The sequence below is a fragment of the Staurois parvus genome, unplaced genomic scaffold, assembly GCF_062004578.1.
Source record: "Staurois parvus isolate SC_StPar_1 unplaced genomic scaffold, SC_StPar_1.0 ptg000170l, whole genome shotgun sequence".
NCBI classification, from domain to species: domain Eukaryota; kingdom Metazoa; phylum Chordata; class Amphibia; order Anura; family Ranidae; genus Staurois; species Staurois parvus.
This window is the reverse complement of record NW_028317966.1, coordinates 6480194-6495602: the sequence shown is the minus strand read 5'-3', so window position 1 is coordinate 6495602 and position 15409 is coordinate 6480194. Positions and strand designations below refer to the sequence as shown.

The following is a 15409-nucleotide window of genomic DNA, read 5'->3' as shown; positions in this document are numbered from 1 at the left end:
TAAGAACATACATGGGTATACAGAGTTTTAATGGTACCAAATCATTAAATCACAAAGATCTACATTCCACTATTATTATTGACTGATGAGTGATTATTGATGAGATAAAACCATTTTAAAAAATTAGTGGCTGATCTTTACAAAAAGACCAACTGTTCTCATAATGTTCTCAAACTAATGATATAGAAACATGTCCATACAAAAGAAATCATAAGTACTGTAAATTGTGTATATATTGCATGGTTGATATGATGAAAACAGATTTTGAAAATAACAATGACAATTGTTCAATGCATTTTGGGTGATTCATTCACAGGGGCAATGATGGAACTTGAAGAATCTTTGTAATGATATACAGTATAATGACAAGATATGCAAACTAACCTCTCTCTCTCTATCCATTCAGTCGTATCCGACCATTGGCGATTGCATGGACCGTCACTTGTAAGTGACTTTTTTCATGAATTCTCTTAACAATTATTTTACAGGGTAGGTTGCCAGGTCTTTCCCCAACCCCTACCATGCAGGAGATCCCGCATGGCCAGGGATGAAACTAGGGCAATTTAGAAGGGGGCCAATTAACCTACCAGCATGTCTTTGGAGTGTGGGAGGAAACCGGAGTACCCGGAGAAAACCCACGCAAGCACAGGGAGAACATGCAAACTCCATGCAGGAGGCGTCATGGTTGGGAATTGAACCCATGACCCATTTACTGCACGGCAGACGTGCTAACTTGCAGAGTACTCAGAGTATATTGCAGAGTATATTAGATGCATTGTTGTTTGGACTTGTGTTTCACATCATATGCGCCATCTGTCTATACATGCGTGCTTTTGCCCATGCAGAGTATGCAGGGGAGGAAAGTGACCAGGAAAGCCCAGTGGCAGATGGCCTGTGATAGTACAAAAAACACTATATATATCAATAATTCCAAATATATATTTTTACAACCCCCCTACTCCATTAACAGAAAGATTCTCATATTCCAACAAAAGGTAGTAAGAAGCCCTTCTAGATCTCTCGCCTTTTATAGATTAATCTAAACTGTATAAAAAAAAATTCCCAAAATATAACGGAAGCCTCAAAAGCCTATCTTGACACAGAATCACATGGGTATGTCACAACCATCAGACTGTCCACACCAATCCTGCTGGAAAATGAGCAGCAGCTGTCATGTAGGCAGCCCCCCTAAACTTGGCCTGAGAGAAAAAGAGGAAGGATCCAGAGGCATACATGCTACCAACAAGTGCGAGCAAGGCGCTAGATGAGCAGTCTACACTGGGGAGGGAGGGAGCTACTGCCCCTTAGTGGATTACCCATCAAAATGGTGCCACCAGGGGCGGACTGACCATTTGGAAACTCAGGCACTGCCTGAGGGCCCGGGGTCAGTAGGGGGCCCCAAGAGATGCCCCTGGTACCTTTTTCATAGGCTTTTTTGAGTTTGGGCAAAGACACAGGGGCCCCATGATCCCCTATTGCCCGGGGGCCCCATGAGTTGTCAGTCCGCCCCTGGGTGCCGCAATGCCCACTGCCACAATGCCCAATGCCCACTTGCCGCATGACATCAGAATGTAGTGGCCAACTTAGAATACAATCTTGCATTCCCAGATGGCCATCATGACCAGGGGGTACCACCTTTACGGGGCCCAGGGGAATCAAATGTAGGCAGGACAGGGAGAATGATTGGTACTGCGGCAATTACAGGAAGGATGCCCTTTGTGGCTCCCTGCAGCAGCTGAATGCCAGTTTCACTCCCTTTCCAACCTGCCAGCTTTGAGACACAAAGGGCATCTTTCCTGTATTCCCCCCCCCCCTGCCCCCATGGTACTGATCCCTTCTCCCTGTTCTGCCCACACCTGATTCACCCTGCTGGTTGCTGTATGTCCCACTCTGCCCTGCCTCTTCTGCCAGCTGCTGTGGGCACATAGGGGGATGTTCAGGATGGAGAGTGGGGGAATGAGTGATCAATCATTCACTGTGTTCATTCATGACTGTGTTTACTATGCTTCAGTTTATGAATGAACAGAAGCTTCTGTCTCCTGTTCATTCATCTGCAGTGCAGCTGAGGCTGAGGATATTTCCCCCAAGCTCCCCACCAGCAATGTAAAAAATTATTTTAAAAAAAATAAAAATAATAAATTGTAAAATATAATTTTAAAAAAGTGTAAAAAATCATTTAAATTTTTTTAAAAAATCATAAAAAAAATTAAGGGCTAATTCACATGGGTTCTCTGATCCATACAGTGTGAATGAGAAGTTTGTGTGGCTAGTGCCACATGTTACTCTATGAGGATGCTGTGGTTGTATGAACATAGCTGCAGGTCCTAATATGATAAGTTTGCAAGTGTAGGTGAGTGGCTTTGAATACACACTGTCTGTGTTTGGAGCTGTGCACTTGCACCCACACGCCTGTCAAATTAGGACCTGCGGCTGTGTTCATACAGCTGCTGTATCCTCATAGAGTAAAAAGGAGGGACTGCACATAGCAATAGCCCAAAAAAAACCAAAACATCAATTCACACATACAGAACTCAGTACCTATGTGAATGAGCCCCAAGACCTCATTTACAAACAGAACTTTATTTATTAACTAAATACAATTTTATCTTTTAGATTTAGCAGGAATGTTTTATGTTATTTTTGTGTCCACTAATAATGATTTTAATGCATTTTTAGTGAAAATAGAATTTTGATATTTTCGGGAGAGATCCTTTAAGGTAGGCTGTACGTGGCCCCGTGATTTCTGACAGCAGCCCTGGTGACCATTAATGGACACAGGGCAAGTCCCTGCCCCAAAAAAAGTGGCAGAGCAAACTTCATCCAAAGTATTGTGTGGAACCAAATGGCTCCATGTACAGTGGGGCAAAAAAGTATTTAGTCAGCCACCAATTGTGCAAGTTCTCCCACTTAAAAAGATGAGAGAGGCCTGTAATAGGTATCATAGGTAGACCTCAACTATGAGAGACAAAATGAGAAAAAAAATCCAGACAATCACATTGGCTGATTTGGAAAGAATTTATTTGCAAATTATGGTGGAAAATAAGTATTTGGTCACCTACAAACAAGCAAGATTTCTGGCTCTCACAGACCTGTACCTTCTTCTTTAAGAGGCTCCTCTGTCCTGCACTCATTACCTGTATCAATGGCACCTGTTTGAACTTGTTATCAGTATAAAAGACACCTGTCCACAACCTCAAACAGTCACACTCCAAACTCCACTATGGTGAAGACCAAAGAGCTGTCGAAGGACAACAGAAATAAAATTGTAGACCTGCACCAGGCTGGGAAGACTGCATCTGCAATAGGCAAGCAGCTTGGTGTGAACAAATCAACTGTGGGAGCAATAATTACAAAATGGAAGACATACAAGACCACTGATAATCTCCCTCGATCTGGGGCTCCAAGCAAGATCTCACCCCGTGGGGTCAAAATGATCACAAGAACGGTGAGCAAAAATCCCAGGACCACATGGGGGGACCTAGTGAATGACCTGCAGAGAGCTGGGACCAACGTAACAAAGGCTACCATCAGTAACACACTACGCTGCCAGGGACTCAGATCCTGCAGTGCCAGACGTGTCCCCCTGCTTAAGCCAGTACATGTCCGGGCCCGTCTGAAGTTTGCTAGAGTATTTTGATGATCCAGAAGAGGATTGGGAGAATGTCATATGGTCAGATGAAACCAAAATAGAACTGTTTGGTAGAAACACAACTCGTCGTGTTTGGAGGAGAGAGAATGCTGAGTTGCATCCAAAGAACACCATACCTACTGTGAAGCATGGGGGTGGTAACATCATGCTTTGGGGCTGTTTCTCCACAAAGGGACCAGGACGACTGATCCATGTACAGGACAGAATGAATGGGGCCATGTATCGTGAGATTTTGAGTGCAAACCTCCTTCCATCAGCAAGGGCATTGAAGATGAAACGTGGCTGGGTCTTCCAACATGACAATGATCCCAAACATACCGCCCGGGCAACGAAGGAGTGGCTTCGTAGGAAGCATTTCAAGGTCCTGGAGTGGCCTAGCCAGTCTCTAGATCTCAACCCCATAGAAAACCTTTGGAGGGAGTTGAAAGTCCGTGTTGCCCAGCGACAGCCCCAAAACATCACTGCTCTAGAGGAGATCTGCATGGAGGAATGGGCCAACATACCAGCAACAGTGTGTGCCAACCTTGTGAAGACTTACAGGAAACGTTTGACCTCTGTCATTGCCAACAATGGATATATAACAAAGTATTGAGATGAACTTTTGATATTGACCAAATACTTCTTTTCCACCATAATTTGCAAATAAATTGTTTCCAAATCAGCCAATGTGATTGCCTGGATTTTTTTTCTCATTTTGTCTCTCATAGTTGAGGTCTACCTATGATGCCAATTACAGGCCTCTCTCATCTTTTTAAGTGAGAGAACTTGCACAATTGGTGGCTGACTAAATACTTTTTTGCCCCACTGTACATATCGCCAATCACCTAGGTACCCCAACAGAAAAAACTTCCATCAGGGACCCACACATGCTGAGCAGCACCTTAACGCCCACCAACCCATAGCAACAAGCAGATCCACAAAAAACAACACAAATGGTCTGCCAAATACAACTAAATGTGCAAAGTTAGCAAATAACAACAGCATGGTAAATACCATCAGGTCCATAAATATTGGGACATCGACACAATTCTAACATTTTTGGCTCTATACACCACCACAATGGATTTGAAATGAAACGAACAAGATGTGCCTTAACTGCAGACTGTCAACTTTAATTTGAGGGTATTTACATCCAAATCAGGTGAACGGTGTAGGAATTACAACAGTTTGCATATGTGCCTTCCACTTGTTAAGGGACCAAAAGTAATGGGACAATTGGCTTCTCAGCTGTTCCATGGCCAGGTGTGTGTTATTCCCTCATTATCCCAATTACAATGAGCAGATAAAAGGTCCAGAGTTAATTTCAAGTGTGCTATTTGCATTTGGAATCTGTTGCTGTCAATTCTCAAGATGAGATCCAAAGAGCTGTCACTATCAGTGAAGCAAGCCATCATTAGGCTGAAAAAACAAAACAAACCCATCAGAGAGATAGCAAAAACATTAGGCGTGGCCAAAACAACTGTTTGGAACATTCTTAAAAAGAAGGAACGCACTGGTGAGCTCAGCAAAACCAAAAGACCTGGAAGACCACGGAAAACAACTGTGGTGGATGACCGAAGAATTCTTTCCCTGGTGAAGAAAACACCCTTCACCACAGTTGGCCAGATCAAGAACACTCTCCAGGAGGTAGGTGTATGTGTGTCAAAGTCAGCATTGCGTTCAATATACAAAATACATATGTGCTTCCAGCACACATGTATGGTACTCACCGAAAGGTCCAGGTCTCCTCTTGCGATTGGGACCTTTCCCGGTCACATGACACTAAGCCCCGCCCAGTCCCACCCACCTCCCGGCGCAGAAACTCCTCTTCATGCCGGGGCAATCCGGCGTGAAGGGGTTAACATGTTTTGGCTCATTTTGCGCCTCCATTTTTGTGTGTGTTCTGAAAACGCATGCAAAATGCATGTCATGTTTGTTTCAAAATACACTTTAAAGAAGTGCCAAAACACGTGCTAAGAAAAGTGCCAAAACATGCGTTACAAACCACACCAAAATGCATGTTAAAACAACCTGTGCCAAATGTGCGTTAAAGTGCCTAGGCTCACACCTACGCAGGTTGCATTTGAGCTGTTTCTGCATTGTGTTTTGCGTTGCATTTTTGCACTTGTGTTTTTTATGCGTTTTTGATGTGTTTTGCGTTTTAAATTTTTTTTTTATTGTTCTTGTTGCTAGGCAGATTTAAAAATGCAAAAACGCATAAAAAATGTGGCAAAATTGCAATACATGCATTCCTGCAGCATTTCCATTGAAGTATATAGAACCACAAATGCAACTTTTTGTATTCAAAAAAACCCCTGACCCTTTCCAAAAAACGCACCAAGTGAAAATGCACAGGTGTGAACATGTCCCACAGGAATTCATGTTAAATGGACTGTATTGCATTTCTGCAAAATGCAAAACGCTGCAGAAAACGCTTAGGTGTGAACCGAGGGTAAATGTGTTTTTAGAAAAGCGCCAAAATGCACATAAAAAAACCTACATCAAAATGCATGTTAAAAAAATACAGCATGTTAAAAAGCAGCAAAATGAATGTAAATAATGCTAAAAAGTGCAATAAAAAGGAGCCAAAATACACATTTAACCACCTCCCGCCCGCCATATAGTAATATGACGGACGCAAGGTGGTTCTCTCGTTCTGGGAGGACGTCATATGACGTCCTCCCATTCTCACCATGCATGCGCGGCTCAGGGAACGCTCAACGCAGCGATCGGCGGTGCGCTGTGTCCCTCGGACACAGCGGGTCACTGATCACGGAAAAAGCCGAAGATGTGGGCTCGGTCATGTGATCAGCTGTGTCCAATCACAGCTGATCACATGTAAACAGGGAAATGCCGGTTATCTCTCGCTGACAGCTCGAGAGGAGAGACGGTAATCAGCTTTCTGCGGAGGGGACGTGTACACAGATCATCAGAGCACTGATGATCAGTGTGCCCTGATGATCTGTGTAGCCCCAGCAGTGCCACCTGTCAGTGTCCATCAGTGCCTTGTGTCAGTGCTCATCAGTGCCTCGTGCCAGTGCCCATCAGTGCCACATCAATGCCACATATCAGTGCCTACCAGTGCACATCAATGCCACATATCAGTGCCCATCTGAGCTGCCTTTCAGTGTCACCCATCAGTGCCAGTCAGTGCCACTTATCAATGCCAGTCAGTGCCACCTATCAGTACTGCCAATCAGTGCCGCCTATCAGTGCTGCCAATCAGTGCCGCCTATCAGTGCTGCCTATCAGTGCCATATATCAGTGCTGCCTATCAGTGCCACCTATCAGTATCCATCAGTGCAGCCTATCAGTACCTCCTCATCAGTGCCCATCAGTGCCACCTATCAGTGTCCATCAGTGCAGTCTATCAGTGCCCATCACTGCAGCCTCATTAGTGCACATCAGTGAAGGAGAAAAATCACTTGTTTTCAAAATTTTATAACAAAAACTAAGAAACTTTTTTTTTTTTCAAAATTTTCAGTGGTTTTTGGTTTGTTTAAGAAAAAAATAAAAAACCCAGAGGTGATTAAATACCACCAAAATAAAGCTCTATCTGTCACAAAAAAATGATAAAAATTTCATATGGGTGCAATGTTGTATGACCGCGCAATTGTCATTCAAAGTGCCACAGCGCTGAAAGCTGGAAATTGGCCTGGGCAGGAAGGGGGTATAAGTGCCTTGTAGGCTAGCGGTTAAAGAATGTGCCAAAATATGTTTTAAAAATACCAGTGGTCAGTGCTTATTATTTCATGTATTCATGGTCTTTTTAACTTTGGTTTCACTGTTTAAAATCAGGTGATCTGTAATCACACAATTATCTCAGGAGATCACATGCAGCCCTCCCCCTTCTACATAGATCTCAGCTGTTCTCAGAGGAAAAATTCTTCTTTTCTCTTTCTGAGAACAAATGTTCTCCACTTCATAAACAGGGTGCCAGAGGAGAAGATTTTTCCCTGAGAGCTGCAGAGAACTGAAATGAGATAAATTGCTTAACAAATGTACACAAATAAGAGGCATGGGGAGTTTTTTTGAAGTTGTCATTTTTTGTAAAAAATTTGTGAAAAATGAAGAAATCATAAATTTTTTTTACAAACTTTTTTTAATTACAAACTCACCAATGCAGTACGCATGGTACAGATAGGCTGTGATTTGCCTTGTCTGTAGCATGTGATCACTGTGACCAATCAGTTAGTAACACAATTGTAAGCAATGAAAGGAAGCCATTCATTGTTTACAACTGTCATGTGATTTTCTGTGCTTGGTACCAGCAGTGGGCCAGTGCAGTGATCAATCATCAGCTGTGTCTGATGGGCACAGCTGGAGTGCAGCTCATGGGGAGCGTGTGAGGTGCGTTCCTGGGAGGACGTCATATATGAGGTGCGATCCTGGGAGGACGTCATATATGAGGTGTGATCCTGGGAGGACGTCATATATGACGTCCTCTCAGAATAATAGGGATCCTGCCCAATAGGCCAGGCGGGAAAGTACTAAAGGCTAAGTCCCCTTTTTGAACAAATAATAAATGCACAACTATTTGTATAAAAATCTGCATTTAATGTTTTTTGCAAAAGGGCCTGTAAAACATTGCAACTGCAATCAGTTAGAGAGCTAGAGGAAGTGTCAGTGGACTACGAGCATAGTAATCACAGCATTATGTTCCAAACTTATAATTTATTCATTCACAGATCTCAGTAAATGAATGATGAAACCCGTGTCAATAAAAGTCAGTATATATATCGCTAGCACGCCATGGATATTAAAAATAGAACCCAAATATTTATTACAGTGATCGCATTTCAGTGGTAAAAATGCAACGTTTTGAGGCAATGAAGGACCCCTTCTTCAGGCATGTGATGCCCAGAGAAGGGGGCCTGCCTGATCTTGAATTGTTGCACTTTTACCACTGTGATGTGATCACTTTAATAAACATTTAGGTTTTATTTTGAACATCTATGGTGTGCTGGCGATATATATTCTGACTAAATTGATTTTTCTACAAAATTGTCTTTTAGGGACTATTTTTTTTTCTTGTAGTGTGTTAAAATTTACAAAAGCTTGGTGGTTTTAATAACTAAAGTTCAGAAAATATTTTTATTTTTACTGGCAGTAAAATACTGCCTGTGTGGCCATTTCATTGGATGGTGCTTTTATACCCCGCCTTCACTTTCTTTCCGAACTTCCATGTGTCGCTCTAGTGGTACATTTCTGCCATATATATATATTAAACTGTCTTAAAACTTTGTAGTCATTCAGTAATGCTGCTGATGATTATAATTTCCACAAATCTCTCACTTTTATACTGCAAAGTACACTATATACAACACTTCACAGATCTCAATGTACTATCTGTGATACCATGTACATGTAGCAAGTAAATGAATAAACCTGCCAGTAATGCTATTACTACGCTGTAGCTAGAGGGAGCTCTAATGATTTGTAGTGTGACTTCAGGAGACTAACAACCAACCAGCTTACAGTCAACTAGGAATGAATGGGTGAGCAACATGTGTTTTCTGTTCTCCTCTTGATACAGGTTAGTCACGCTTGGTTTATGCTATGTTTAGTTTCGTGTTTGTTCTGACATTCACTTTCTCTGTTTTGTATTCTGTAGGTTAGTAATGATAACTCTCTTACACAAATTGATACACTTTTCCATGTGGCCTGCGTTGCCACTATAAAGAAAGTAATTATCTGTATAATGTAATCCACTTCTGTTTAAAACATTAAACTTGGAATGAGCACATGAGCAACGTGTTTTCTGTTCTTTTGATACAGATACTGCAGGCTGCATCTTTGCCATACCTCACACTCAGATAACCAATAATCCTGTAATATTTACTCTACACAGCTCTACTGTGTCCAATGTGCTCTACATTCTATATGCCACTCTGCTTTGCACTCGGCTGTATGTTATATATACTACAATTCTACTGCAAAGCATATTTCTTGTCATTGTCTGCTGCCCCCTCTCAGATTAACAGCAGATTTAATTTATGTTAAAAAAACCTATTTATGCTAATTGTGCTAAAACAATTGCAATATTTCAGTTGATAAATGCTACATATATTAAACTATAATATCAAGTAGAAACCAACATCTTTTTACTGCACCAAACGTTATGTAAATATTCACCTGGATACCATGGAAAATGAAGGGTATCAACATTTTAAACTGCTGCAATGTGTAAAACATAAAATGTGTAAATGTAAAACTTTATATTCCTCAATACCTTATTACCCCATCACAGTATATATATATATATATATATTTTACAGGACACCGGGAGTTTGTCCTGGCTGGATGGTAGATACATTTCCCCAATATTTGCGGTGTGGTCTCTTTAAAGGAGACCATTGCAGAGACTACCAGGACTTTGGTCCCAAGGGGGTTAAATCCCAGGTGAGGGAGGCTTACATGGCAGTAAGGGGAAATTGACAGGTGTGTCAAGGTAGGAGAGAGGAGAGGGAGAGGGAGAGAGAGAGAGAGTGGGGGAGAGAGAGTGGGGTGGTAAGAGGGGGGGGAGGGGAAGAGAGAGAGAGGCAAGTGGAAGCTCTTGGACAAACTGAGACACGAGCTGTTGATCCCCCAATGTGGCCTTGTTATGGAGGAGCCTAACCCCCTGTGTGAGACCAAAGATTGCGGTGAGCTTATGATTTAGCTTCTGAAACCAGTTTTTGGGACTGTTTATAGACTTTGCTGAAGTAAGCTGTCTTTTGTTTTTCATGAACCAAATATATGAACTGTTTTTGCTTTTACCAAACTGGCTGGTGGTCATTCCTGAGGTACCCCGTATCACTATATATATATATATATATATATATATATATATGAAAAAAATATGCAATTAGATAAAGAGCAAGTGATACATTGCAAAGAGCAGTAAAGATTTTTATTGAGTAAGGCTCATTAACAAGCAGTAAAAATGATGCAGGTCTAGACTGAATAAAATGGGATGGGTGTTGTTGATTTGGCAGAGAAGTAAATTAGTAGTTTGGGCTATAGGCACACGTGATGTCTTCTTCTTTAATCACAGCAAAAACTTGCTTGACCCTGGCAAGGATCACAGGGATCAGGACAGCAAGAGACTGGAACAAAACAAGGATTGCAGGGGTTGCATGGATCTGCCAAGAAAGAAAGAAACATTTAGACATATATTCAACCTAAAGTATAGAATATATTTAGAATATAGCCACATTTTTCTTTTTAAATCCAGCTTTAAAGCACCTGAAATTTCCCAAAATAGTTATTAAACTTTAATCAATTTGCGTATGGGTGTACCGATTCAGTGGCTAGCTGAAAAAATTTTACCTTAAAAACTGTATTCTTGGAATTAAATAAACTACATTGTGGTAAAGGATCAGTCAGCAGCAGTTGGAAGATGCACTTAATGGTCATATTATCATCAATAAGTTTTCATCCAAGCCAACTGGGAGTTGATATTAGTGACAAAATTCATAATTATTACAAGCTTATAGTATATATACAGCTAAAATGTTATTTTTGTCAGGTTTGGATTGAGTGTGGATGTATTAAAAAAAACCTTGTATGGTTTTAATGTTTTTTTCCCTCTGGGAAGATTTACTCTGTCCACTTGTCCTTGTGACCATTGTCACTTGGACAGAATGATGAGAAATCCTCCAATTCGGACATTTGTATTGACAACTGTCTGAGAGGATTTCTCTTTCATTTTTTGTTTCTGGGACCGAAAATGAAGAGAAATCACATCCGTGAGACATAGGCATTAAAAGAAAGCAGAGGGGAGTTTAAACATTCCCTGCTATATCCAAATGTAAATATAATTGCCATCATTTTTATCTCTTAAAATCTAACTCCTGAAAGATGTGCAAAATCTCTGTAATTGAAATCATGTTAATTTGCCCCTCGTCTACTCAAGTCTGGCAAGGAAATATAGTTATTCCTAGCACAGTTCTGACTCATCTATATTTTTCTGATCCAGCTGTACGCCAGCAGCAGTGAAGCTCCAACTGTAGTTTTAGTATTTGGTGTATACGAAGATTGAGTTTTAACAAGAACAAAGTTTGAAGCAGTTGTAATTATTTATGCTGTTGAGTCATCGTTTAGTACAAAAACACTGGGTTACCAGCTATAGACACATACATTGTTAAATGAGTGTAATATTTTTGGCTGATTACCCTACTTTTACTATGGAGTGAGAAATGGTTCATTTTGAAGTGATGAAGGATAAAACCTTTGTCAGGTTTTGTACTTCAGTCTGTGCCCAACTTGGGTTGCGTCACTTTTCTAATAATAGAAGGATTGGCCTATTTTAAATTGTATTTAGTTGATCTTAAATTCTGGCGACAGTCGTGAATTTCTCTGTATTACCTTGTTGGCGAACTGAGAGATTCCCACGTTGATGATGGTGATGACCCTGGGGTTTATATGCTGAAGAAACACGAACATATATTTAATACATACACTAAAGAAGAACTGGTAACAAGTGAAATAAACCAGTTAAAGCCTATTGATATTGAAACAGCTATAAAATTCCCAGAATTTTCATTTAGCCTGAGATTTATTAAACAACTCCACCCAGAGTTCATCAGGTTTCCACATGTTTACTATTACCTCGATCACATATTTTCCTGTTGTGGAATCAACCCTCATTGAGTCTAAAGCAAGTCGTGAATGAATCAGTTTTTTTATTCAACCAGCCGGTTGACTAGTAAAACCTGACCCGGTTCATCCTCGCTGAGCTATTGTATGGATTCTTCTCGGCCATCAGAATACAATAATCAGGCTATAGCCTGCAACGCTGACCAATAGGAAATTTTCCGCAGGGCGGTTGTACAGACGTTGATCAGTAGATCAACTTCTGTACACCCACAGTGCTCATAGATATATCGAAATTCATCTCTGCTGAACTTCAAACCATCTATAGACAGCAAGGAGCCTGTAAGGGTGAAGTCAGAAATCCTAGCTTAACCTGGCTTAAGATATACTCCTAGCTTGCCAGCAAAAGTGGAACTTAGAGGGTTGAGAAAACAATTGAGAAATACAATGGTCAGATTTTTTTCATTTATATAAAACCTTGATTCCAAAGGAAAAAAAAGCATTGCTGTTATTGCTTTAGTTTGTTAGCCAAGTTCATTTAATGGTGGCCATACATGTCTCCATAAACATTTAAAAGATTTTCCGATCAATCATATCCAATAGGAATAATGAATCTATTCAACCAACATGCCACACACAGGGATGCGGATTATCATAGATAGTTAAGGTCAGGGGCGGACTGACCATTTGGAAACCCGGGCACTGCCCGAGGGCCCAGGGTCAGTAGGTTGCCCCATGAGATGCCCCTGGTACCTTTTTTCATAGGCTTTTTTGAGTTTGGGAAAGGACACAGTGGCCCCATGATCCCCTATTGCTCGGGGGCCCCATGAGTTGTCAGTCCGCCCCTGGTTAAGGAACGATCATAACTTACGATAGTAATATCAATCACATCTTCATTTCCACCATGTAATTTCATAAACCGATCAGTTGATTTATGATTGTATTCCTGAACAAAGTATCTCTGTGCTGACGATTTATCCAAAATGATCAATAATATTTTGCCCTGGACTATTGACTCATTTTGATCAAATCCAGTTGAAACTAAGTCTCCATCAATTGGAATGGATAATTATGGCTAATCAATTGTTTGCAGTTTTTATACGTTCATATGCCCACCATATATTTTCTAGTGTATTTAACACTACCCTATACCCAGATTGACAGTTCTGCTGTCTGAAGGTGTCTGCCCACTGTCCTCCAGTGAAGTGGAGATATGCTAAGACAAGAAGTGTGTTACAGGCCAGATATCCAGGTGAAAATAAAGGGAAAAAAGCCTAATGGCCAGTTCACACTACAAAAATGCACTCCGGATGCATTCCGGATACGTTTTTGCTTACAGTTCACACCACACGCAGTTGCGGTGCACTTTTGATGGAGTCTGCTGTGTTCCAGTAGGGTTCTGTGCAGAATAAATGCAGCATGTTCTACTTTTTTTTCTGCACCAGAAACTGACTGGAACTGACTGCACTGGTGTGAACTAGGGCTATTGGAATACAGGGAAAACACTCTGCATGCATTTTTGATGCAGAAAAAAAGCGCACTGAAATGCATCTAGTGTGAACTAGCTCTATAAATAGAAAACAAATGCAGCCACCATTGTCAAGGATTGGTAAGCAGCAATATATTATTGATTTTGGATTTAATACCACTTTAGGTATTTTCTGTAACTCCTTGCTGAAAGATGATATTGTAACCAATAACTGATATGAGTACATGCCTGCAAATAATAGAAAATTGTAAGAAAATGAAATTCACTATAGAATGCTAAATAAATAAATACTAAGCAGCACATGGTATTGTCTATACAATTTGCAAGCACAACACTTACGGTCTTGGCATGGGTCTTTGCAGACTGTTATCCTTTGGCGAGGGTTCTTGCATGGATCTTGGCACTGGACCTTCTGACAACCACCTTTGATCCCAGACATATCTGCTTTTAAGCTTTGGTTTGCCTTCTTTGAAAACTCAGAACCTTTAAGAATATTTTGGTTGTTTGAATAGCTCACCATGGGGCCTTTTTATATATATTGTAAGAGGAAATGAAATTAGGACACATTTTTCTACTGGCTGGTCACAATAAAATTATGACGTGTTTCAAAATATACGAGCCTTCCAAACTTTTTCCCATCCATATGCCTATCATTTACTAATTAAATAAGTTTCCTTACTCAGCACTGTGCTATTTACACTCAATGTTTTAGGATTGTTTAGTATTTTCTTTATATACTGATGCATTGTTTTATTGAGATTTTATGTCTCAATGCAAACTCGAAAACTTGTGTCAGAAGTAATATTTATATGAAGCACGTGTATCATCGTTCCCACATGTCCCTAAATTGATGGGACTGTCTGTCTCTATTTTGAAATGTAATCCCTCTATTCCTCTTACCTTTTAAATGGTAAAACAAATACCCCCCCCCCCCCCCCCCGCAAAAAAAAAAAATACACTTTTAGTAGTTTGAGGATGCATGAGAACTTTTGCACATTTTTTTTTATAACAGTCCTCACCTCTCTGTCCTGCTGACAATCACACCGATATTTCTTCACTTGGTGCAACCACTGGATCCCAACCATATGGATCCAGCACAGGGGCGGACTGACAACTCATGGGGCCCCCCGGGCAATAGGGGATCATGGGGCCCCTGTGTCCTTGCCCAAACTCAAAAAAGCCTACAAAAAAGGTACCAGGGGCATCTCATGGGGCCCCCTACTGACCCTGGGCCCTCGGGCAGTACCTGAGTTTCCAAATGGTCAGTCCGCCCCTGATCCAGCATCACTAGCTGCTGAAGAGCATTGCTAGACCCTACCTGGTGCCCACTTGTCTCTAGAGTGACCAGTTGATGGAGTTCAACCCAACATTAAAAGATTTGCTAGGGAACATGGGTGAGGGCACTGCAGCTTATAGAATTCACAGAGCTCTGTACAGCCTACCTGATAAGGCCCTCCCCAATAAAATATAAAAACAATATTTTTGCTAAAAATACACTAAAGATTCCTACTAAATCTAAAAGGTAAAACTGTATTTAGTTAATAAGTAAAGCTCTGCATGTGAATAAGGTTTGGGGACTTATTTATATGGGTGCTGTGGCCTGTACAGTGTGAGTTTTTTTATGTGGGTAGAAACGTGTGCAGGTATGTTACGCTATGGAGATTCAGCAGCTATATGAACACAGCTGCAGGTCCCAATTTGACAGGTGTGTGGGT

The 15409-nt window shown here is 41.0% G+C and overlaps 1 protein-coding gene across 1 annotated transcript; it reads right to left on the bottom strand.

Annotated features, from left to right (window-relative positions):
- Positions 1–10494: 10494 nt before the first annotated feature.
- LOC149462733 (uncharacterized) lies at positions 10495–14214 on the bottom strand. The gene is made up of 3 exons (XM_089676524.1): positions 14034–14214; positions 11978–12037; positions 10495–10752 (listed from the first exon to the last, which is right to left on the bottom strand). Exons 1-3 carry the CDS (start codon positions 14212–14214, stop codon positions 10655–10657), a joined length of 339 nt encoding a protein of 112 aa, XP_089532650.1. The 3' UTR covers positions 10495–10654.
- Positions 14215–15409: the final 1195 nt, after the last annotated feature.

Coding starts and splice junctions, on each gene's coding strand:
- LOC149462733 (XM_089676524.1), bottom strand. CDS start 14,214: ATGGTGAGCTATTCAAACAACCAAAATATTCTTAAAGGTTCTGAGTTT. Junction 12,038..14,033: donor CAAAGACCCATGCCAAGACC/GTAAGTGTTGTG, acceptor GTGTTTCTTCAG/CATATAAACCCCAGGGTCAT. Junction 10,753..11,977: donor TCTCTCAGTTCGCCAACAAG/GTAATACAGAGA, acceptor CTTTCTTGGCAG/ATCCATGCAACCCCTGCAAT.